The 26,515-nt window shown below is 40.5% G+C and overlaps 1 protein-coding gene across 1 annotated transcript in view; it reads left to right on the forward strand.

Annotated features, from left to right (window-relative positions):
• The window catches only part of CUL3 (cullin 3), a 74,417-nt gene that overhangs the window by 39,197 nt on the left and 8,705 nt on the right, over nucleotides 1-26,515 (forward strand). The window contains exons 4-12 of the mRNA XM_063132214.1: nucleotides 798-958; nucleotides 2,606-2,720; nucleotides 3,955-4,183; nucleotides 11,512-11,657; nucleotides 16,865-17,041; nucleotides 19,079-19,249; nucleotides 20,882-20,989; nucleotides 25,207-25,331; nucleotides 25,931-26,027. Of these exons, the coding sequence (XP_062988284.1) occupies nucleotides 798-958; nucleotides 2,606-2,720; nucleotides 3,955-4,183; nucleotides 11,512-11,657; nucleotides 16,865-17,041; nucleotides 19,079-19,249; nucleotides 20,882-20,989; nucleotides 25,207-25,331; nucleotides 25,931-26,027 (1,329 nt within the window). The remainder of the gene's footprint in view (nucleotides 1-797; nucleotides 959-2,605; nucleotides 2,721-3,954; nucleotides 4,184-11,511; nucleotides 11,658-16,864; nucleotides 17,042-19,078; nucleotides 19,250-20,881; nucleotides 20,990-25,206; nucleotides 25,332-25,930; nucleotides 26,028-26,515) is intronic.

Below are 26,515 nucleotides of genomic sequence, written 5' to 3' on the forward strand. Positions count from 1 at the left end.
TGCACCAGCCATGGGCCACCTCTAATATCGCCCCAAGCAGTGACTACACTGCCAGATCCACCAACTCCTGGTTGTGTACTATCTATTTCTGCCACTAAGAAAATATCTAAGAAGGCAAAAAAAAACCTAAACACACTCTCAAGCTGGCTAAAAAGAAAAAGAAGAGCAAGGAGGCACCCAAAGTGGGGAAGGTGTCGGGGCTGAAGATCCCGACACCACCACCATTGTTGGGCTCCCCAATTCCGAGAGTTGTGGGAGAGCAGATAAACATTCAAGTCTGAGGGTGAGATACGAGACCTCTCCCCCTCCCCGTAGCGGTTTCTCATGATTGAGACCCGCTTCCTATACTGCTTCGCATCAGACCATTTTCTAGTGCTATTCCACTCAGCCATAACTCAGGAGACAGTAGGAATCTGAACTCTGCTATACTTATTAGTTTTACTGTCTTTCAAACAAGTTTATGACTGTATAGATGTAGAGCCATTTGTGTGTCACGTGGTAGTTGAAAGAGCTTGAATGATGGTGTGCTATGGGTTCAATACTTCAATTCCTCCCCTTGATAATTGTAAGACAGTTATCTGCAATGTAAACAATAACCATTAATACAGTTATCAAAGTTAAATTTTAGTATTAGTAATTTGGGCATTGGAAGGTCTTTTGGTGGGGAGGGAATGGCATTATTAAAAGCAGGTTTCTGGTGGGTGCTCATGCAACTTTAAGCAGTCCTTCTAGATAACTCTTGTATTGTGTAGAGATTGAATGTAGACCTTGTAATTATAAGTTGAATTTATTTCTAGGACCGTGTATATGTACAACAAAATAATGTGGAAAATGTCTACAATTTGGGATTAATAATCTTTCGAGATCAAGTTGTACGTTATGGGTGTATTAGGGATCATCTACGACAGACATTATTGGACATGATTGCAAGGGAACGGAAAGGAGAAGTTGTAGACAGGTATGACTACAAAAAAAGAGCTACCTTTGAGATTGTTCTTGTGAAATCTGTACGCTCTTTGTTCCTGAATTTATTTTTGCTACTATTGTGCTTTGTTTTTATTTTGTTTTGTGTGTTTGTTTGTTTTCAGTCTGGTACTTCAGTATCCATTTCTTGCCTCCTCTGCCATTTTAGCAGCTTTTTGACAATTTCTTTGTTCTTTACTCTTGTCAGACCAAACTTAAACTTGATTCTATTTTGGCTACAGGTTGCCCTTTCGTTGTTTATGAATTATAAGACTGTTTACACCAGCTATGTATGTTCTCCTTTCTTTGGAGCACTAGGGAGCTTTAACTTCAACAGTTCTTTGCTTGTAAAGAATTTTCCCTTACTGACACATTGCAGGGTATAGCAATGTTTGAGTGCTATTAATGTTTTGTTACTAATTCTGAAGTCAAAAGAGTTTTTTAACTTAACCAACTCCACATTATTGCACAAACCCAAGGTGTATGAGTTTAACTTATTGTATGTTTAATTTATTTTGTACAAATACACATACATATATACACACAAGTTCACTCACATCTTAATATCCACAGGTTTATACAGATAAGCTATCTGTTGGTGAGGAATTACAAAATTAATTTTTAAGGGATTCATAAATATAGACTTTATGTTTTTAGTAAATTCTAATTTCATGTTAAATGAGATTCCTTTTTTTAGAAAAAGACATATAGCTTTCAAAATCTCATCTAAAACTTTAATTTTTAAACAATCATCTTATTCATAGTAAGATGTATTTTTATTTGATTTGTAAGGGCATTCAAGGTGGCTTATAGGCACAATTAAAGTTGATTAAAACAATAAAATAATACATTAAAATACAATAAAAACACAACAGTAACGGTGGTTGTGCAGGGGAGACAAATTAAAAGCAGCACCTAACCGAACAGACCCACTTACAGACCAAAGGCCTTTAATAAAGCAGCCTTTGCCTGCTGGCAGAAGAACAACAAAGGGAGCAAACCTAGTCTCCCTTAGAAGAGAATTCCACAGCCTGGGAGCAGCCTCCAAAAAGGCCTTCTTTCAGGTTGCCATCAAATGTGCCTCTGAGGGCAGTCTTGAAAGAACAGCCTCTCCAGAGGATGGGCCTCTCTGTATAGCACTTTCTGATTGTTCATAACACTTTGCATATACTCTGAGCAATCCTCTTAAACTTTGTAAGATAGGCCAGGTGTTCGTGTGTGTTTTTTATCCCTATGTTGCAATGGAACTGAGGCTGAGAGATAGTGCTGCCTCTAAAGCAATCTCTAGTAGCCAGCATCATGTTAACCCCGATTAAAGATTTGTTTTACTACAGTCTCCAAAAGGCCCACCCAAAGAGGCATCCCTTAAATTGCCTCCTGAAGATTAGCAGTGATATATATTTCTTACTTCCATCTTAGAGTATATTTTAAGGCTCATGGTTAACAGTGAATTCTCTTCTCTGTGCTAATGCTATTCCAGTTCTTGCTTTGTTTATTGGGGGCTGCCATCAATAATGGCACCCTTGCTGATGTTGAATACGGGGGTGGAAATCCTGTGGGCGTCTCTCCCTGAACAGTTTTGCAAATTCTGTTTCTGCTAAAATTTAATCTACTCTGTAAATCTGTATTAATATTTTCACAGAGGAGCAATAAGAAATGCTTGTCAGATGTTAATGATTCTAGGCCTTGAAGGAAGATCAGTCTATGAAGAAGACTTTGAAGCTCCATTTTTAGAGATGTCAGCTGAATTCTTTCAGGTACAATATAGTTTACAAATGTATCTGGGATGTTACTGTACTGCTGTTTGTTGTATCATCTTATTAACGTATTTGTTTTAGAGAGTACTTGAAAATGTATTTTGTAAAAATCTTTATATAACCCATTATTTTGCTGAAATATTGAATCTTATGTTAAGAATACAAGAAGAACCATGCTGGATCAGACCAAGGCCCCATCTAGTCCAACACTCTGTTCACACAGCAGCCAACCAGCTGTCAACCAGGAACCCACAAGCAGGAGACATGTGCAACAGCACCCTCCTACCCATGTTCTCCAGCAACTGGTGTATATAGGCTTACTGCCTTTGTGGAGGTAGCACATAGCCATCAGGACTAGTAGCCATTGATAGCCTTCTCCTCCAGGAATTTATCCAACCTCCTTTTAAAGTCATCCAAATTGATGGCCTTCACTACATCTTGTGGTAGTGAATTCCATAGTTTAACTATGTGTGAAGAAGATGCTTAAAGTTTCGTTATTCCAAAAGCCAGGCAAAAAATAAAACAAATTGTTTTTATCTGAAAATATGAGAATTCCATTTGAATCATATAGGCAGTGCTTTTATCTGAAAATATGAGAATTCTTTATGAATCAGACAAGCCGTGTTTTCACTTCCCATCCCTTACAGCAGCCTCCCCTTCCATCCCCTACAACATGCAAGTTCAGATGGTCCTCTGGAGCAGAATTTCATAATGTGCAAGTAGATGGCACTGGAAGGAAATATCAGAGCACACACACCCTCCCTTCAAATATACACAGTGCACAGATGGTGATAGTTTGGATCCAAGACAATATATTAACAGCCATGATATTGGGTTCTAAATTAGCAAGGATTACTCAGGGAAGTTAAAGTTGTTATTGAGAGCTGGTGTAGCATATTGGCTAAGAATACTCTTAGACAATATGCTACAGAGCTCTCAGTAACAACCTTAACTAACAACCTTAACTTTTCTGAGCTACTAATTGGGAAAACTCTGGTTCAGATCTTGCCTGTGTCATGAACATGAGACAAGCCACACACACTCAGCCTCAGCCACATCAGTAGTATATGAATATTAATACAGGGTTCTTGTAAGGGTTAGAACAAGATAATGGCTATAGTGATGGATTAGATTAAGAATTACTAGTGATGGAGAGAGACTGCACTATATTTTGCTGTAGTATGTCATGTTTCTGTAATGTCTCATGGTGTGCCTCTGCCTTGTCCTATTACAGATGGAAAGCCAGAAATTTTTAGCAGAAAATAGTGCATCAGTTTATATAAAGAAAGTAGAAGCTAGAATTAATGAAGAAATTGAACGTGTGATGCATTGCCTTGATAAATCAACTGAAGAGCCAATTGTAAAAGTTGTTGAGCGAGAGCTTATTTCCAAGCATATGAAGACTATCGTGGAAATGGAGAATTCTGGCCTAGTTCATATGCTGAAAAATGGAAAAACAGAAGGTAAGTCTGGATGATGGCAACTTCACTACTATTGATGTTACTTATGAACACTGTAGGAGACTTTATTGTAGAGCTTTGGTTGTGTTCAGAGACTGTAAGCATGAGGCACTCATGCTTCATTCCAATGCCATAGAAAGAGTAATTATTGGTGATTAATGCCATAGAAAGAGTAATTCTTCTTCATGGTCTCTGTGCATCACACATATGGGCTCTGCGCATGTGCGAAGCCCCGCTTCGGGAATCTTCTATAGCTAAGAGGCATTTTGGGCGGGAACCCCTCCCCCTCTACTGCGCATATGCAGCGAGGTTCCTGCCCAGATTCCCCAGTTCTTCTTCGACCATCATCGTGACAGCCTCGTCGGGAACATCTCTGTAAAACAAAACGAAATAGCTAAGACTTACCCTCCTTTATTCTCTATTTCTCTTCTCTTATTCTTTCAGCCTTCTCTTTCTATAATAATAATAATTTAAAAAATTCTTCTTACCTCATACTTAACTTTTACTCTAATCTGGTCCGCATGGGCCCCAAGGCCCCATTTAAAAAGTGTGCCCGTTGCGGCACGAAACTCCCACCCTCCAACGGACACAATTTTTGTGTCATCTGCTTGGGAGAGGGCCATAAGGTAGACGTCTGTCCCCATTGCCAGGCCTTTTCCAAACTCACGAGGCAGCGTAGAGCGGATAAACTGCGGGCCAAGCTGTGGGAAAGGGCACTTGCAGCAGTAGACAAACCTGCTGTGGCTTCACAGAAAGAGCCTTTTGTGCCTCCAGCTCCTGTCGAGCCAACAAGTCGGGCTGACAGACCCCGCCAGGACGCCCCGGCAACGCTAGGGCGATCCTTGACTGCCTCGGTAGCAAAGAAGCTATCAAAAAAGGCAAGAACGCCGAAATCAGCAAAAAAGACAAAACACAAAAAGAAGGATAAATCATCTAACAGACACAATGCTCATAAAAATAAGGCGTAGACGGCTTTACCGATGCCCGATACGGCATCATTATCGACAGTACAACCGACATCGATAACGGGTTCAATGATCAACCCGATAACGACCGCATCATTATCAGAGGGCGAAATCAGGGACGCCGCATCCAGTCGCAGTAGGGGCCCATTACATTTACCGACAGGATCAAATAGAACCTCGCCTTCGAGAAACTTACCTGTTGAAGACAAGCACAGACAACAATATCGACAATCGAGATCCATTGAATGAACATCGGATCGTCGTCGCTCCCCAGACTCCATTCACTCCTTCGATACTCGATATCGAGAGTCTGACCTGTACTATTATTGAAGACACCACCGCTCCAGATCTCCTGTAAGAGATTGGGAGAGAGAATCACAATGGTCACTTCCACCAAGACCAACCTACTACTATTCAGATTGGCATGAACTTGATGATCAATATCGACGCCACACTCGACCATCACCGCCTCGACGTCGACAAGCTTTGTCAATGATTTCGGCACCCCAAACAGCAGTCGAGACACAGGCACCTCAAATAACTAGGCTACCTATAGACAATAGACCTCAATCACTAAGAGTTGAGGATGCAACACTTCCTCACTCACACCAAACTGAAGAGATCCAGACTATCCAGATCCCCTCCTCTCCCCAATCGGTGGAGGACTACTGCTCAGACTCAGCTTCGGCTACCTCAGCGGCACCATCGATACCATCCCCTGATTCTATAGTGGAAGCACAAGGATCTGTCTCTCCATCAGAGGGACTAGGACACTTTGCCGACCTTATCCAAAGAATGGCACAAGCGTTAGGAATAGAAACAAGGCAAACGGTAGAAGAACTAGTAGACCCAGTCTTTGAGGCTATATACACGGAGGCAACAACTCCGGTAGCTATTCCCTTCCTTCCAACTCTAACAAGAGCAGTTAAAGACCACTGGAAGGACCCCGCGGCACTTCAACCATCATCAAAGCGCCTTGACAATATGTACAGGGTTTTGGATAAAGATGCGGAATTTCTTTTCACGCACCCCCAACCTAATTCAATAATAGTAGAATCAGCACAAGGCCGCTCACAAAGACTACATACCGCACCAGTGGACAAGGAGGGCTGACGCCTAGACTTGATGGGACGCAGATTGTATTTGACAGCATCCCTAAGCCTACAGGTATCGAATTACCAGGCTACAATGTCTAGGTACCAACTTTTCTTGTGGGATAAGATGATGTCACTATGTGACAACTTAGGGGATGATCAGAGGGAACTGGCCAGAGTCTTGCATTCTGAAGCCACCCATATGGCATGGCAACAAATTGCCACAGCAAAACACCAGGCAGACTGTGGAGCAAAGACTATGGTGGGAGCAGTTGCTCTGAGGAGACATGCCTGGCTCAGATCAGCAGGTCTTTCACAAGAAGCCAGAACCCGAATCAAAAGCCTTCCCTTCGACAGCACAGGCCTCTTTAATTTGACAACGGACAAGGCTATGGATACCATCCAGAAGGCTAGGGTTACAGCGAGGAAAATGGGGATAGGTGCAACCCAACAACAACAACAATTCAAACCTAGAAGGTGGTATAGACAACCAGGCACCACCACAGTAAGATACCAACCTGACAGGCAACAATTTAGACAACCACCGCTGTTCCAGCAAGGGAAAAGACAATTCCCATCATCGAAGTCCAAATTCCAACGCCGTAAACTGGACTACCAGCAAAATCGACGACTTTGACTCCCCCGATTTAAACAACATGAGCACCCCCTTTGGCGACCTCCTCTCTATGTCGGCAGAGGCTTGGAGCCACATAACCTCAGACAAATGGATGCTCTCTATCATCAAGAGAGGTTACAAAATAGAGTTTGACTCCCTACCACCCACGGGAGTTTTAAAAAGAACTACACCATCCATACTGCTCCAACAAGAGGTCCACTCACTATTAAAAAAGGGAGCAATACAATCAGTACCAAAACTGCAACTAATAGAGGGTTTTTACTCTCGCTACTTCACTGTCCCAAAGGCCGATGGAGGAATTCATCCCATATTAGACCTACGGGACGAAAACACCTTTATTACACCAAGGAAATTTCGTATGGTCTCCCTTCCTTTAATACTACCACTGCTCACAAAACACTCATGGTTCGCCTCCATCGACCTAAAGGATGCCTATTTCCATATAGCCGTTCATCAGAACAGCCAACGCTACCTCCGCTTCGCCATCGGTCATCAAGCATTCCAATTCCAAGTACTACCTTTCGAACTTTCGACAGCCCCCAGGGTATTCACAAAGTGTATTGTGGTGGTCTGCGCCCACTTGAGAAACTGGGGGATACAGATCCATCCTTACATCGACGACTGGCTCTTGGTAGCAGATTCGAAACATACCCTTCAACAACATATACAATAAGTTCGCAATCTCATGGTACAGCTAGGACTCCTGGTAAATGCTAAGAAATCAACTCTCTGTCCAACCAGAACCATAAAGTTCATAGGTGCGATCTTAGATTCGCACACCACCAAAGCATTCCTACCTACAGACAGGGCCATAGTCATCGAGAACCTAGCAAAGGATATGATGAAACGGAAAATAACAACTGCCTATACAATACAAAGGCTACTAGGATTGATGGCATCGACTACCATGGTTGTTCCTTTTGCAAAGCTCAAGATGAGAAGATTGCAGCTTTGGTTCAACAAACTCTTCAACCCACTACAAAATGCCAGGCGTACCTCCCTCACTCTGCCACCGAATGTCACCAAATCCCTGAGATGGTGGACGAACCGTCACAACCTAATGAAAGGAATATCTTTTGCACCTTCAATGCCAATCAAGTCGATCATGACGGATGCCTCCCGCAATGGATGGGGAGCTCATCTAGACTTCTTGAAAGTGCAAGGACTCTGGTCAAAAAGAGAAAAGAAAGCACACATCAACTACCTCGAACTGCTGGCAGTCCAGAAAGTGCTCAAAGCATTCGAAACAGAAATATACAACAGCCATGTGCAAGTAACTTCAGACAACACGACAGTCGTGTTCTATGTCAACAAGCAGGGGGCAACAAAATCCCCACCTTTAACCAAACTTACCATATACATATGGGAATGGTGCATTCGACGCCGAGTATTCATCACCGCAGTTCATATAGCGGGGTTGGACAACACGCTAGCGGACACCCTCAGCAGACATGCATCAATAGTCCACGAATGGAGAATCCATCCCCTGGTCATCAGGAACATCTTCCACCTCTGGGAAAACCAGAAATAGACCTGTTTGCAACGGAAAGCAACACAGTGTGCAGCCGATTCTGCAGCAGGGCAGGAATAGGAAGGACATCACTAGGAGATGCGTTTCTCCACAAGTGGAACTGTTCCTTCCTGTACATATTCCCTCCATTCCCTCTAATAACGAGGCTACTAGCCAAGATTATTCAGGACAATGCAGATTGCATAGTCCTAACACCCTGATGGCCCAGGCAGAATTGGTTCGTGACACTGCTGAACAGGTCACGAGGTCTCTACTTGAGACTACCAATGAGATGGGACCTTCTGTTCCAACACCAAGGTAGGATATGTCATCCAGACCTAGACACCCTACACATGACCACATGGAGACTGACCCCTCAATAGCGGATAATGACTTGACAGTGAAAATCCAAAAGGTCTTAGATGCAGCACTAAAACCTTCCACACGGATAAACTAACAAGAAATGGTCTGCATTTACTGCTTTTGCATCCAAACAAGGGTTTTCACCCTCAAGCTGCCCCGTTCATCAGGTCCTGTCCTTTTTATTGGTTTTAGTTGACAGAGACCTGAAAGTTTCCTCTTTAAAAGTATATTTGGCAGCTATCTCCCTTTTTCATGACTACATTGATGGGTTTAGGGTTTTTTCACACCCTACAGTTAAACGGTTTTTAAAGGGCCTATTGAATTTAAACCCGCCAGTAAGGACTTTTTCACCGTTGTGGAGTCTATCAGTAGTTCTACATGCACTCTCAATGCCACCTTTTGAACCATTGGCAACCACCGACTTGCGGCTTCTCATGTTTAAGGTAGTGTTTTTAGTAGCAATCACGTCTGCAAGACGTGCAAGTGAGCTATGTGCACTGAGGATAGACGAGCCTTACCTCGTGTTCCACCTTGACAAGGTGGTACTTCACCCTGACATTCAGTTTTTGCCAAAAGTTGTCTCTAGTTTCCATGTTAACCAATACATTATTTTACCAGCCTTTTTTCCTTCTCCTTCATCTACCTTAGAAAGAATTTTACACTCCTTAGATGTTAGAAGGGCCTTGGCTTTCTATAGGGACCGCACTGCTCCCTTCCGCCAATCGCAACGTCTCTTTGTATGTCATGGACAGTACAGGAAGGGCCTACCAGTATCATCCCAGAGACTCTTGTCATGGTTGGTCCAATGTATTACTCTGGCCTACCAGCTACAGAAATTGGAACCCCCGACTTCAGTCAAGGGACATTCCACTAGAGCTGTCTCCACATCATCTGCCTTTCATCGTGGCATCACTATTTCAGAGATATGCAAGGCAGCAACATGGGCTCGACCAATGACATTCGTGTCACACGACAAACTGGATGTCAGGTCGAGATCCGACTGCTCCTTTGACAGGGCAGTGTTGTCAACTGTATTCACCTAAGGACACCAACCCTCCTCTGGTGAGTAAAGCTTGCTAATCACCCATATGTGTGATGCACAGAGACCACGAAGAAGAAGGACAGGTTGCTTACCTGTAACTGTGGTTCTTCGAGTGGTCATCTGTGCAGTCACACAACCCACCCACCATACTCCCCTCTTGGTGTCCATCAAATGTTACTAATATTTTTTTCTAGTAGTTTTTTCAGATACACCTTCTGGTGTCTATACTCCTCAGACGAGGCCTTCAGGTCTCAGAAGAACTGGGGAATCTGGGCGGGAACCTCACTGCATATGCGCAGTAGAGGGGGAGGGGGTCCCGCCCCAAATGCCTCTTAGCTATAGAAGATTCCCGAAGCGGGGCTTCACGCACGTGCAGAGCCCATATGTGTGACTGCACAGATGACCACTCGAAGAACCACAGTTACAGGTAAGCAACCTGTCCTTATTGGTGATTAATTGAGCTACAGATCTCTTTCACCATATCCAAAGCATTTTAACAAATGCCATTTTATTTTAGAAAATTACAGTATCTTCCCCTGATTGATGTTCTCTAATAAAACTTGTTATTTTAGAGGTTTCCATCAACAGGTCAGGATTTATGTGTTTGTGTGAATCGGCAAAACTTGAACTTGCTAAACTTCTCTGAATTCCATCTTGAGGCTTGTTCCAACTACAAGCTTTGTTTTTTCATTGCGCATGAAAATCTGTGCGTATTTTCCTGCATATTTTCCCCCCAAATATGCATATCAATTGATTAAAGCATATTTGTGTGCATTTTTCAAAAGTATACCTGCTTTTGAAAGCATTTTATTTGGTCGTGAACATTTACAAGCTCAGAAATATAGACTTTGACTACAGATTGTATCTGAGCATGTTAGATCTGGAAGGTGTGAACTGGGTAAATCCTGATCAAAACCGAACTGAAATGAATTTCTCATACGTTCCTAGTTCTATGTGATGGTGTCATATAAAAATTATGGCATTTAACCCACAAGCTATGAAAATAATTTTCCAATGTGTTGTAGCTACTGTTTCTATGACATGACACACTTCCAATTTCTTTCATGAAGGACATGTTTCCTCAGAGTCATTCTGTGAATTGTTCAGATGATGACGCAAACAATTCACACACTGATGGAGTACTTACTGTACATGGCTGCTTTGTGGGGCTACAGCCCATCTTTACAAGCTATTACATGTATGTGAAACACTTTGAGCTCAAAGCTAAGTATTATTCTATAGGTCATAATCTGCATGATAGCTTAGTTAAACTGAATTTCAACTTGGTTCATTCCCTGCAGCAACAAAAAAAGTTACAGATTTTCAAAATCTATACAATAGAATATGCATTACTCAAACTGACTTTATTCAACCAAATTCCAGCTAAAGAAACCATTTTTCTTCCAATTTCAGATTGGGACAGCAGATAATTCACACTAAGAAAATACATTCTACTATAAAAAATAATACTGTATTTCTTTTAAACAAAACAAAAAAAGTCAAAGAAAATCTGACAACGGTAATATTCTGTACAGATATTTCATGTCTGCTGCCCCAAAATGGAAGGATGGAAAGCCTCACATTGATACTTCAAATTAAGATAGGGGAGAAGAATTTGACAAAAAAACCTGAGAGCTTTTATTCTGCTCATCTGTTGTCTTATGACAAATAGTATTTTGATAGTAGTGATGAGATATATACATATTTTTCTTCATTGTAGATCTTGCTTGTATGTACAAGTTGTTTAGCCGTGTGCCGAATGGTCTAAAGACAATGTGTGAGTGTATGAGCTCCTACCTGCGGGAGCAAGGGAAAGCGCTTGTATCTGAAGAAGGAGAAGGAAAGAACCCAGTTGACTATATTCAGGTAGCTAAAACCTTAAATCTACTCATTTTCCCAATGTCACCCCCAGAGAAATCACTATACTGAGAGCAGTTCAAATCCTGTTCTAAAAAATGTTCCATTCTCAAGATGAGCAAAGAGAAAGTGTTGAGAATCTTTTGTTCCATGAAATGTTTTTTTAAAAGTATTTCAAATTTACCAGTGTGCCATTTAATAGACTTTTTCAAACCAACTGAATTCCTCTTCTCAAGGGGAGGACAGTTGGAATAGGGGAAAGGCTCCTCCTTTGGGCCCAGGAAAGCAAATTCCTAATCTTATTTTTCATAGACCTCCCAGTTGTAGGGCTTCCTCTCAGATACGATTGGATGATTTGGGTTTAAAGAATGGTAAACTTTCAGAGAATGAAAAGATAGGAGGAAAACAAGGCCAGGGCAGACTTTCTCCCTCATAGTAGCTTTCCCAGACTCTGGCAGGATGTGGAGACCCTGTCTCTCTTCAGACAAGGACCAGCTAGATGTCATAGCCAGTTCTACAAAAACATTGGAATTGTCCCAGCATTTTCTGCATCCCGTTCCTCCTATACTACCATTCTCAGCGAGTTTCAACATTCTCTGCAAGGAATGGTCCAAGCTTTCTAAACCAGCCTATTTGTGACGAATTCTACAACCTCCTAGATGACATGATGAAAGACCTGGACACACCCAAGGTTGATGCCCAGGTTGCAGCCTTTATTTCAAAAGTGCTCTTAACTTTGGACTAGGATGAGTTACCAATAGATCACCATGACCAAAGATTAGAAGCTGCCCTGTGCAGAATTTTTGAAGTATCTTCCATGGCTTCTAAGCCCTCCAGTAAGGCCTTGGTGATGGCACCTGGCTGAGCGAGTTCTTAGAAAATACTTCCCTGTACAACGAGTCCAGGAACACACTCTAGAAAGTCTTCCTATCCACAGCTTTTTTGGTGGAAGCCTTGCTAAACTCTCCAGTTTGAGGCTAGATCCTTATCCTCTAATGCTGTGGCCAGAAGACACCTCTAACTACGCAGTGCTGGGGTTGATGCCAAGTCAGAGGTGAATCTGACCATAGTCTCCTTCTCCAGAAGATGCCTTTTTGAGGTTCCCCTGGAAATGAAGAACAAGGTCATGCTCAATCCTCTGAATAAGTCTGCTGAACAGCCTTGAATCCTTTTAAGTCAAAATGGCAACAGCAACAGTTGCCCAAGTCCATGGATGCCGATCTGAACTGCTGGGGAGCTTACCCATAGACTGTGGTCTACCAAAGAATTTGGGAATGTGAACTTTTAGAACTCAGACTAGCCGTACTCACTATTGCACTGCAGGGGCAACATGTTTCGATCAATAGGATCAGGACAGCAGAGCAACTACGTCTTTTGTCAAGAGATGGGAAGGTCACCTGATTCTCTCCTTCAGTTTTCCTGGGTGGAAATTCACTTTCAATCCATCAACTCTTTAAGGAGATTCTCAGTGTCCAACCAAATTGCCAGTTGAGCCAAAGACTAAACCAATTAGCATGGGCTATAGATCATGCAGTGTTCAGTGGACTAATTCCCAGGTTCAGAAAACCCATTGTTGGTCTCCTTGGGTCACTGGCAGCCAGCTTTCAAGGTTTGCAGTAAAGTTCCTAGAGGGGAATCAAGATGGTGGACACTCTGTCAGCAGAATGGCCCAGGAGGCTGCTGAATGCCTTCCCCCCTTTACCTGATCATGCATTGCATGATCAGGAAGATTCAGCAAGGGCATGCAAAGATTATCTTAATAATTTCAAGGTGACCAAGTCCTTTATTTATTTATTTATTTCAATTCATTTCTATACCGCCCAATAGCCGAAGCTCTCTGGGCAGTTCACAGAAATTAAAACCATGAAGAGAATAATAAATCAACCAATAATTTAAAAACACAAATACAAAATACAGTATAAAAAGCACGACCAGGATACAACCACACAGCAAAAATTGATACAGGTTAAAATATAAGATTAAAACAGCAGAGTTTAAATTTAAGTTAAATTAGGTGTTAAAATACTGAGAAAATAAAAAGGTCTTCAGCTGGCGACGAAAGTAAAACAATGTAGGCACCAAGTGAACCTCTCTGGGGAGCTTGTTCCACAGCCGGGGTGTCACAGCAGAGAAAGCCCTCCTCCTAGTAGCCACCTGCCTCACTTCATTCGACAGGGGCTCACGGAGAAGGACCCCTGTGGATGATCTTAAGGTCCGGGCAGGTACATATGGGAGGAGGCGTTCCTTCAAATAACCTGGCCTCAAACCGTTTAGGGCTTTGAAAGTTAATACCAGCACTTTGAATCAGGCCTGGACCTGGACTGGCAGCCAATGAAGCTGGAGGAGGACTGGCGTGATGTGGTCTCGCCGGCCAGTCCCTGTTAGTAAACGGGCTGCCCTGTTTTGTACCAGCTGAAGTTTCTGGACCATTTTCAAAGGCAGCCCCATGTATAACGCATAGCAGTAATCCAAACGAGAGATTATCGGAGTATGGATAACTGTAGCTAGGCTATCTCTGTCCAGATAAGGGCGTAGTTGGTATATCAGCCTGAGCTGATAAAAGGTGCTCTTTGCCACTGAGTTCACCTGTGCCTCAAGTGACAGTTCTGGATCCAAGAGCACCCCCAAACTACAGACCCGATCCTTTGGGGAGAGTGCAACCCCGTTCAGGACAGGGTAAAACATCACCTCGCCGGACAGATGAACCACCCGCTAACAGTACCTCCATCTTGTCTTTATTGAGTCTCAGTTTGTTAGCCCTCATCCAGTCCATTACCGTGCCCAGGCACTGGTTCAGAACAGCCACTGCCTCACTTGGGTTTGATGAAAAGGAAAGGTAGAGCTGGATATCATCCGCATATTGGTGACGCCTCAGTCCACATCTCCGAATAACCTCCCCCAGCGGCTTCATGTATATGTTAAACAGCATAGGGGATAAAATAGAGCCCTGTGGAACCCCATGGCTTAGGAGCCATGGCACAGAGCAATAATCCCCCAGCACCACCTTCTGGAATTGGCCATCCAAGTAGGAGCGGAAACACTGCAACGCAGCACCTCCAACTCCCAGCTCAGACAACCTTTCCAGAAGGATACCATGGTCGATGGTATCGAAGGCCACTGAGGAGGTCCAGGAGAACCAACAGGGTTGCACTCCCCCGTCTCTCTCCCGGCAGAGGTTATCCACAGGGCGACCAAGGCAGTTTCCGTTCCAAAACCAGGCCTGAAACCCGATTGAAATGGATCTAGATAATCCGTTTCATTCAAGAGAGCCTGGAGTTGTCCTGCAACCACCTGCTCAAGCACCTTGCCCAGGAAAGGGATGTTCGCCACCGGCTTGTAGTTTTTAACGTCTTCCCGGTCCAGGTTTGGCTTTTTTAGGAGCGGTCTGATTACAACCTCTTTTAAAGAGGCCGGCACCACTCCCTCTTTCAAGGAGGCATTTACAACCTCTTGGACCCAGCCGGCGATCCCCTCCTTATTTGATGTAATGAGCCATCAGTAAATCATTTGACCTCCTTCTGAGGTGTCTCCAAGCAAACATAGATCCATTATCAGCAGTTTTCAGGGAGCCCTTAATGTTCTATGAAGATGGTCTCATCAGTGGTTTAAAGCCACAAACTCAACAGACAGGTTTCAGCACTGTTGAACATGTGGAGTGATGTGAGATGGCCCTTCCTTTGCAGACACCCATTTGTCAGTAGGTTCCTCATGGTAGCTGCATTTATCAATCAATCTATGATGCATTGAGTTCTTTCCTGGAGACCAAATGTAATCTTAAAAGCCCTAACCTTTGAAGTCCTGATGTCCACATCGCTCAAAGTCATGACTTTGAAAACGATTTTTCCTGGTAGTGGTGACCTCAACCAGGATAGTAGTAGAACTCAGTACCTCTCCTCAGATAATGACTTAGGCATGTTTTAGCAGCAGCCAGATCCCATCTTTCATCCCAACGGTCAACTCAGATTTCCACAGCACTCAAGAGATTATCCTTCCATTGTTTGTCCATGTTCTACCTCAGATCTCGAAAGAGAGTGGCATTCCTTGGTCATGTGTAGAGCTATCAAATTCTACATCAACAAAACTTCACTGCCAGAATAGTGGCTATTTGTCTCCTTCAAAAAGTCAGTTCTTGGTCAGAGTGTTTCCATAGCTGATCTCTCTGTCTCTTGTTGGTAGAGAGATGGCATTACATCTCAAGAAACCTTCAAATCCCAGAGAGTATTATTGCATACTAAGGAAGGACACCACTGTAGGAGTTTTCTGGGGCAGCTGCTTTTGAGCCACTTGGTCATCTGCAGCCACTTGTTCATCTGTGCATACGTTCACTAAACACAGTAAGATAAACACTTTTGCCTCAAGCAGGACGTGCCTTTGGAAGGCATGTCTTGCAGAGGATTTCACACCCCTAGAAAGAGTCAAGGTTCTGCGTGTTGCTGGCCTTGGTTTTTCTGCCCTGGGGTGCATGGCTTTTTGACATCCCCATGCTAGAGAGAAATAGAAATTTTCTACTTAGTAAGCAAATGTCTGTTTTTGAGGGAGGACAGCTAGGCCTACTTTTTGTAAGAATATTATTTCCTTATTTCTCTCCCCCTTCCCTTCCCTTTAAGGGAGGAATTGTCTGCTTTAAAGAATCAAGTCACTTTCCACTCCTTTCCACTCTGTTTGATGGTATTCCATGAAGTATGGTTTAGTGGCCTTTCTTGTCTTCAGGAGAAGGAGAATTCAAACTACATTGTTTTACTTTATTTTGAGATGGTCGTTTTTTGCAATCCTAATTAATTCCCATCAGAAGTTCTGTTCAAGTTTTCCTGGGATCCACCACAAGTTAAGTTTTGTTAAATTAGTTACTTGGTTTTTCAAGTTTTGTCTTTTTTGGCTTGTTGCATTACTTTGAAATGTTGGGACTTAAGGAGAGAGGTCTCTCCTCCTCCAGCCCTGAAGAAGTTTCCTCCATGCTAGCCGTTGACCTCCCCTTGAGAAGAACAGGAATTCACTAGCAATTACAGAAGTTCCATTTTCATTAAAAACAATTATCAGTTTATTTGTTAGCTAATCTGTTGTCAAATAAAGTATTCTGAATTAACAAGCAGTTAGAGATTCTGACTTACAGAGCAAAAGGTGGCCAGTCCTATAACCTCAAGAAATAATGGATGTGATTTTCATACAGCTTACAGTAGAAAACTGAAACAAATAAAAATATGCTTTGTTTTTCTAAGGGTTTACTGGATTTGAAGAGTAGGTTTGACCGCTTCCTTCAAGAATCTTTTAATAATGACAGGCTCTTCAAACAAACTATTGCGGGTGACTTTGAGTACTTCCTCAACCTCAATTCTAGGTCTCCAGAGTATCTCTCATTATTTATTGATGACAAGCTAAAAAAAGGAGTCAAGGGAGTAAGTATACTTTCAGTTACAAACTGTACTAATTTGTAGCAAAACAGCAATTTAAACTTGTATTTCTGTGCACTTTCTAACTTGTAAAATGTAATAAACAGTGCAGCTGAGTGAACGAATTCTATATTCTTGTCAGCAAATTACATTGCAATCTCATAAACCATATGGGTGCAAATAAAAAAGGCATAAAGAACATTGACAGACATCAAACAATGGACACTGTTTGTCTTTTATAGTAAATTTTCTTATGTGTTAAACTTCTTCAAGAAACAACAACTGTGTACACCTTATTTATTGGACCAATTTTAGATGGTGAATATAAGTCTCCAAGCATGGAGGTTTTGCTCAGAATTAGGCTGTATAGATTGTGGGGCGGGGGGACCTAATAAAAGTTAATAGGGCCCAGGACAAAAACAGGTATAAGTACTAAGCCAGGACTGGGTAATCCTTCCTAAGAATAGCCTTTGACCCACAGAAAAAGTCAATTGGGGAGGAGCCAGTTGTGAGTGGAGCCAGAGTTGAAAGTGGGCAAAGTTTGCAGGATTGCATAGCTTTCTTACTCTACCTCTATGACACTCCATCTTCCTTCCTCTCTGTATGAAATCAGGCCAAGGACTGCTTGCAGCATGGGCCACAGTTCTGGCAGTTTATAATACTAGAAGGGAATTAATAGGTTTGTCATGAAGATCTGTTTGTACTTTATTTTTTCATATATTCTCTTTGAATACAGGCAGACATTATTTGGAAGAGTTATTTGTATTTGGGTTTCGAGACTATAATCTTTGCCTATCCAAGATTAAAGTATAAAAACTGAAGTTGTTTTCTGAATTGTGATGATACAAAAGTTGCACACAGATACAATCATTAACAGAAATATATTTTTATTTATAACATGTTCAGTTTAGAAATGTATGTTATCAGTAGTGGGTTTGGGGTGTTTTTGCAAAACCCTATATAAAATAATGGCATAGTTGATGTAAACATTGAATAGTGCAGATCTTTGGCTTTGGCTAATAAATGAATTGTCCCAAAATAGATTCATTGTGCTGGCACACAGTCAGCATCAATGATACAGCTTCCTTCCCTTGATCATCTATCACCCCCTCAGTGCAATATATGACAAACTTAAGTAAGGTTCTTTGAGAGGTTGGTTTCATTTTAAAATGTTAGCACCCTGACTGCAGAATCAGTGATTTCTGTGGTGTTGTCAAAGCCAACTCATTTCAAAACCCTGCCTTTTGATCCCTCATGTACTTATTTCAAACTGATTTGCACAGAATAATTTCATGGAAATAAGATGTTTACTAGACCTTTGAGCACAACTGAAACGTTCTTGCTTGACTCAGTCCTGATTTTTATTTTAGAATGTGATGCTGAGCATTAGTGACAGTTTAAAATGTCCTAAGTGTTACTAGTGGCTATATCAAAAGTTGATATGTTTATATTCTAATGATCTTCCACAGTATGTCTTCATAATACAGTGTAGCAACTTGAAGTTCTTCGTAGCTTAAAATTCTGATCTCGTAAGCTCAGACCAAAAATAAAAGCCCAAAAAATTCACATTCAATCCTATATTTTTCTCCCAGCAAATTTTAATCATTGTATCAGAAACATGAGGTCTAGAGTGAGATGCCATGGAATGTTTATTTTTTAAAAAGGCTTTTCAGATATCTAATGTTCTATTCATTTACACTGATACAATCAGGAACTAAGAAGCTGTGGTTGGCATTTCCTGTGACTATGCTTAGTTTTACTGCAATAGACACTTAACTGTGAAAGGAGGCGTATCTTCAAACATACAGTGGATACATGGCATTGTGTAGTCACAGAAAATGTGACTGCTGCATAAAGTGTGAAGCTGGCCTAAGAAGACTATGGCTACAATTGAGCCATTGAGCACACTGGGATTCTGAGTTAACATTCACAGGATTGAGTTGTCAGTGTTGTTTCTTAATCATGAGATTTTATAGGCATAATCTCTAGCAATAGAGATGGGTAGCATTTAAATGAAAAATAATGTTTTTTTTGTCTTTACAGCTAACTGAGCAAGAAGTAGAGACTATATTGGACAAAGCAATGGTTCTGTTTAGGTTTATGCAAGAGAAGGATGTATTTGAGCGATACTATAAACAGCACTTGGCAAGGAGGCTTCTGACAAACAAAAGTGTTTCAGATGACTCTGAGAAAAATATGATATCTAAGTTAAAGGTAAGGTCAGTCATCTAATTGTTAGTGATTGTTTCCCTTTGTTTCTGGTTTCAGTCCAACATTCTGTCAGCAAAATTTAATCTACTACTTGCCAGTGTGTTTCAATAATTTGTAAATTCTGAAAAAAATGTTGATCAGCTGTGTTTCTAAATATCAGCATTAGGGCACTAAATTTTTCTTCATTGTCAACCAAGAATTAGTTTAATCCATACCATTTTTAAATGCTGAAACTGTAAGATTTGGAATAGTAGTTGGCTTCCAGCCACCGTTGTGGACCTAAAATCATACTAGAAAGCTTGGGAAAGACGTGAGTGATGCAGACTATGTCATTCCATCCTGCTTAGAATTTCCCAGGATCTCCTAGTGGATGTGGAAAGGGAGGAGAGAGATGTGCCTTTCCACATCCACTAGGAGTTTTTGGGAAGTTGTATTTTTCCTCTCATCCTCAAAGCATCAGTTTCTTTCTGTTCATTATTGGAGAGAGATTGTGGGTTGTAAGAAATGGATGGATGTGTGTGGCTCAGTAGCCCAAAGGTTCCCAGGAAGAAACCTTTTGGGGATGAGGGAAAGCTCCCCATCCCATCTTTCCAAGCTTCAAGCTCTTCCTCCTCACCCACCCCTTCATAGTATGTATTTGTTTGGATAGTATAGCTGGACCTGAAATGGTATGTTCTGTACGCTACTAAAGCTAGTTTAGACGACATTATTTATTTTGTCTTGGAAGGGGTTTAAAAAGAATATTGTCAATAACCTGATTCGCATGTAATGACAATTCATTGTATGGGCTGTTACCTGTGATTTGTCTGTCAGATAACTGCACAAAGCGCAGGTTGTTTGATTCACTCCTCCTTAGCACATTCACTCCCTGTATCCTAAATGCCTGTGCAGTGCTGTAGTACTGGCATGTACAGCAGCTGAAGCAGGGTAGGACTATACCACTTTTGCCCAATGCCTTTGTAACGTGACAAAACAAACCATGTTCTGAGTTGTTGTTGTTGTTGTTATTATTATTATTATTATTAACATTTATATCCTACCCTATATCATTAAGATCTCAGAGCAGCGTACAGATAAAAGCATACAGTATAAAACAATAAATATGCACAGTTAGCATGTGACAACAACAAAACAGACTTAAAATAACCCAGAGTTCACAACAAACCATGGCTTCTTTTCCTGGGTTGTTCATGGTTAACAACCCATACTTAATCCATAGTTCCATGTTTGCATGTAATGACACCACAGAATTCAACAACCCGTACTCTGGATTGTTATTATGTGTAAACCAGGTCATTGTCTATTTCTGTGTGATATTTTAAAAAGATCGGGATGGCAGATACTCCTTACTTTTGGTACAAGATCTGATATTTTCCCTGTGTTATTAATCAGATATTAGAAAGTTATGGCCTACATTAGCATTATTATCTTGGCATTTGGGATGTTTGTTGCTGTTGTAGTGATGTTTGGAATTGAGCAGAACATACTACTCTTTTCCATAACTTGAACTATTTGTGGAGAGAGCACAAAAATATCCACTCTGCTTTGTAATTTTCTGATTCTAAATATCTGGCCTGAAGATGCTATATATCATTTTAAAATCATATGTCATAATAATGTTGCTCCCTTTTGCAGACTGAATGTGGATGTCAGTTTACATCAAAACTGGAAGGAATGTTCAGGGACATGAGCATCTCAAATACAACAATGGATGAATTTAGGCAACATCTACAGGCAACAGGGGTAAGAAGCAAATTTCTGGTTTGCCCTTCCGCTGGCATACGAACACTGATTTTTCACAGGTTTTTTTATTTATATGTTTTACTATGTTGTTTTTAAAGAGGTTTTTTTTTTTTAGGTAAAACATAGGCATCTGAATAAAGGACTTCTTAAATTTTAATTTATGTTTATAATTGTGTCTCACCTTTTTGCAAATTAGCAACTTAAGACAGCTTAACAATAAAATTATAAAACAGTGAAACACGGAGTGCAACATTATGAAATACAAGGCAGAAGGATACAAAAACAACAACCCTGCACCAACATACAGAATAAAACACAGGGAGCAGCAACTAAATAATTCAGTAATTCTTGCATTAGAAAATCAACTCCACAATCCCCCCAAATATCATAAATAACTTCCAAAAGCCCAGAGAAATAAAACAGACTTTATCTGGTTTCTAAAAGATAATAATGGTTCCAGGCAAGTCTCCTCAGGGAGTGAGTTTCAAAATTGAGCTGTGAACAGAGGAAAGTTCTCCCTGGTGGATACCTGCCTAATGTCCATGGATGGGGGAACTCAGAGAAGGGCCTATGATGAAGATCTCAACTGCTGGCAAGGTTTAGAGGGCAGCATGTCATCCTTGAGATATCTTCCAGTTTGAATTGTGCCTGGAAACAAACTAAGAACAAATGGAGTTCTTTAGGAACTGATGTAATATACTTAGAATGCAAGCCTTGCTGCCATGTTCTGCCAATTAAAGTTTCCAAAGACTTTTCAAAGGCAATTCCACATACCACACATTACTTGATTCAGTATAGTGCTGTTTTAAGATAGTAGATGCGGTGATAATCTAGACAACAGCTCAAAAACTGTGTAATATGTCCAAGCTGCCAGTCAGGACTCTACTGTCACTTTCCCAGGCTGGGAATTAATGCCTGGTGCCCATGCTGCTCATAGGTGTGGGATGAAATCTCATCTGCTAATATGCTTATGAAGTTAATTGCAAAATCAGTTGCATTAACACCAAGAAACCAAGTAAAGCAGCTCATGAAAGTAATTTCATTTTCTATCTGAAACCGATTCAGTGTCAGTTTGTAAATGAATTCTTGCTCCTTTGAAATGGTTAAAGATACTTTATTCTATAACTAATGCCCTTAAAAGAATCTGACATTATTATGTCATCATTACCTTTGTGAGTAATGGAGCACACCTGCTGCTTGGATGATAGCCATTTCTCAAGTTGCCTCTGTAGAATCAGAGACTCTTCAGGGGTCACACAGTAGGCACAGAAAGTACCATTGAAAACTGGATGCCAGCTTAAAATAATACATTTCTCTTCTGAGGGCATGTAATTGGAGTATAGTTTAAACCCTTTAACAAAGAGCCAGAGAGAATGATTCAGTATAGTTTATACCTTTCCTGTGTAAGTACTCAACAGCTGTTAAAATCATGGTATGCTTATGCATTTTCAAACTGATATTGAATTAGTTTCCAACAGAATAGTGAAATTATACAAACTGATTTTATCTCATTTTTTCTATTAGCACTTAATTTTGTATTTAGCTTATTGGAACTGATTGCATGTATGTATTTGATTGGACTGATCTTCTCCCCCCACCCCTTCTATTTATTATTTTTGATTATTTTTTTCTTTCCCATTTGTTCTCTGCCAATTATAAAAGTAACTTATTTCCATAATTCCATTTGCTCCCAAGGGAAGTAGCAGCAGACTGAGCTGTGATGGCCAGTTCCATAGCAGGCTGCATATATAGCACTCTTCCTCTTTTCTATAAAGGACATGTGTTTCTGCTCTCATTCTGTTCTAATGTTACCGCAATGTAAAGCTGAACAAAGATGTCCATGCATCTTTGCAGCCATAAAGGCTAGACATTTTGGCTTTTAAACATGATTATTATTTGAACATAAATATGCATGACACAGCTGAATTCTTGGGGGCCGTATTGTATTTTGGTTCCCACTGAATCATGGTACATCCACAGCTCTAAGGCTTGCTAGCTTTTTAATGCAAAAAGAAAATCAACACGTACAGTACACAGGACATTGGGCCAGTTCAGACAACACACTAAGCCACTGTTCAGCCATTAACCCTTTTGCAGCAAGTGGTTAGTGAGCATGTTTAAAACATGATTATGTAGCCACCATGGTTAGGAATAGTTTATATGACACAGTAAGTCATGGTTCACACGACACCCTTAGCCATAATGTTTAGCTTAAAATGCTTAACCATCATGGTTTATTTATTTAAAATATTTATATCCCGCCCTATATCACTAAGATCTCAGGGCGGCATACAAATAAAAACATACAGTATAAAACAATAGTTATACACAGTTAAAAACAAATTAAACCATGATCAAAGTTAAAACAATATATAATTTAAAAGCAATAGGTACAGTTTAGCATGTTGTCTGAATAGGGCCCTTTGTCTTATGTCCCTGCTGGGGCCTAGTAACCTTGGAAAAGAAAGACACACACAGTCCCATCAAGAGAAGCCACCTTCAGCCCTGCCCAGTGCAAATGGTTGTTCCTCCTTTCAAAAGGTAACTTTTAGCCTTCTGGGCTCCACAAATATTGCTCCGTGTTTATTGTAGTTCTGAGGGATTTGGTGGGTTGGGGCAAAAAGGACCTCAAACAGAGCAAGGAATGGGCAGATACCCCTGGATACATTCAAAACTACATTAACTTGTATAATACTTATGAGGCAGAATACTGGTGACCAGTTAGGAACTATCCTCATAGTACCTGTTACACTTAGTTTGAATAAGATCTAAAAAGCTTCAAAATTATATCCCCATTAAGGCCCTATTACAGTTAAGGTAAACACCTGAGCCCAGAGTGGAGTCGCATTGTATAGTTCTGCCCCTGACATCACACACACAAACTTCAAGGTGTCGGAGCCTCTGTGTGTACAGATGTACAAGCGGAGGCCCATTCTCTGAAGACATTTGTGTTGTTCATGTAGCTGTCAAGGGGAGGGGCTCTTCTGTGTGATGTGCCTGTTTACTTTAGGTATAAGTCAAATGCCTGAGTAGGGCTTAAATCACCTAATTGAACTGCTTTACCAGCAGATGGCACACACCAACTTTCTTATGATAAGGAAATAATCAAATAATTAAGTATCTGGCAGTATTTTAGGAATTACTGTACTTAATTTCAAACTTATCTGTGGTGCATGCATTTTTTAAAATATAGAAAACTGTAGGTCATCAAAGCTTATTTATTTATTTAATATTTATTTATTTATTAAATTTATATACCACCCCATAGCCGAAGCTCTCTGGGCGGTTTACAAGAGTTAAAAACAGTGGACATTAAAAAAAAAAAAAAAAGGATACAAAATTTAAAACCATCAAAAACATAAAAACAACAGTATCCATTTAAAAACAGTAGTTCTAGAGTCCATTAAAAAACAAACTTAGCGTTGTTAAATCCTGTTAAATGCATTTTGTGGTTTAGGCCATGGTGCTGTTGTAAGTATTGGTCAATTCTGGAACTAGATAAGAACATATTCAAGGTAAGAAAAGAGCAAGTAAATGCAAAATTGAAAAATTAAGATTGTCAATGGCCAATACAATAGTATTACATATTTTACGGTATGTGGTGTTATGTGCAGAACTCTACAAGATTATGGAGTTCTTTCAAAATCAAATGGTGGTTTATGGGGAATAGGGAAGGAGAACATAAAATACAATAACATTTTGAATACAATACAATACCCTAACAATTTTAAATTGTTAAAATTGCTGCTGCATAATGTAGGAAAGTCCAGCCAAGTAAAGTAGCAAGATATATCTGTTTTCCAGCCCATGTTTAAGCTGTAGACTGGTAAAAAAAGTATATAATATACAGAATATTTATAATCTCTCTCATCTTAATTAATATTTCCCCCCTGATCCATTGCTAGTTCGTAGTATAACTACCACCAGAGTTTTCCAAAGAGTTCCAAAAATTGCCAAGCTTTATTAAAGCTTGCACCTCTAATACGTAAGTTTTGGGGTAGATTCACATAACCTGATAAATTTTCCAGTTTCCATCTAGTTCCTTCCCCACCCTCCCGGAGCCATTTCATATGTTACTTTTTGTTTACGGTTTAATGAAAACATGGCAGCCATGTCTATCTTGTATAGTAAGCTATATATTTCCTGGTATGTGAAAGACAGAAAAATGAAAAAAGTCAGTTAGAGTTTATGATGCATTTTTGTCTTTATCTCTGTAGGTCTCATTAGGTGGTGTTGATCTGACAGTGCGGGTTCTCACAACGGGCTACTGGCCCACTCAGTCAGCCACACCAAAGTGCAACATTCCCCCAGCCCCCAGACATGCTTTTGAAATATTTAGGAGGTAAGGAATAGTTTTTTAAAAATTCCTGAATAGCTAATAGAATGTTTTCTTTCTTTAAAAAAATTAATGGCCAGATGATTATATGTTAAACGCTTCTGCATGCACACCAGGACCTCTGTAATTTCTTCTTCCTACAGTAGCTAGACATTATGTATTAGATGCTACTTTGATCTTCTAAATTCTTAGAAAAAAATGTTCTAGTGGTGAAAGGGACTGAGGCCTCAGAAGTTGTGGTGCATGTGCAGAAGCTCCTGAGCAGCCCTTTGGATTCAAGCCACTTGTTTATGATATATTGGAACCCATGCTGGTACTAAACATTTAATAACCAGATTGGTACTAAACATTTATAGTATTTGGGATAAACTGCTGAAATACAGTTTTGAAAAGAAACTTTTGACACCTGAAAAGGCCTTGATCCATAACATGACCTTGTTTAAGATGTACACTAATTTTATGCCTGCTTCTTTGAACTACTGGTGCTTGCTTGCTTGCTTGCTGTGCTATCAGTCAAAAATAATAAACTTTTATATGGACAGTTAAACGATTTCTGTTTAAAACCTGGGTGTTCAAATGGCCACTCAACTTCTTGATTTTTGTAGATTTTATTTAGCCAAACATAGTGGACGACAACTGACACTCCAGCATCACATGGGTTCTGCAGATCTCAATGCTACCTTCTATGGTCCTGTAAAAAAAGTAAGTTCTGTGCCTATAAAAAGGGGTAGGGGATAAATTCCTTGAGTTAACAGTTTCATGCGGACCTACCTAATTTGCTTTTCCCAAACCAATGCGCAAACTGAAACACCGTTATCCTTTGGTATCCAAATGTTGTGATGTAGTTCTCCAGTATGGTAAAGTGCTCACAAAAATACATATATTAGGTAAAATTGTGTACAAAAATATGTACTTTACAAAAAATAATCAGGTTTGTGAAGACTTCTTTTTTAAAAAAATCACAAACTGATGCACAAATGGGACTAAGGAGACTTCACTTTAAAAAAAGGACAAACTGGGAGAAACATAAATTGACCAGTTCCTCCATCCATACCTGTAAACATATTATGCCTTTGAATTCTGCCCTCACTTATTGTTACCTTAAATTGTAAATACATTTCCATCTTGCATGTAACAAGCTGGTTTTAACAATATTTACCTCTGTTAATCTATCTTTAACAATTCAGAGA

The sequence above is a fragment of the Elgaria multicarinata genome, chromosome 8, assembly GCF_023053635.1.
Source record: "Elgaria multicarinata webbii isolate HBS135686 ecotype San Diego chromosome 8, rElgMul1.1.pri, whole genome shotgun sequence".
Taxonomy (NCBI): Eukaryota; Metazoa; Chordata; class Lepidosauria; order Squamata; family Anguidae; genus Elgaria; species Elgaria multicarinata.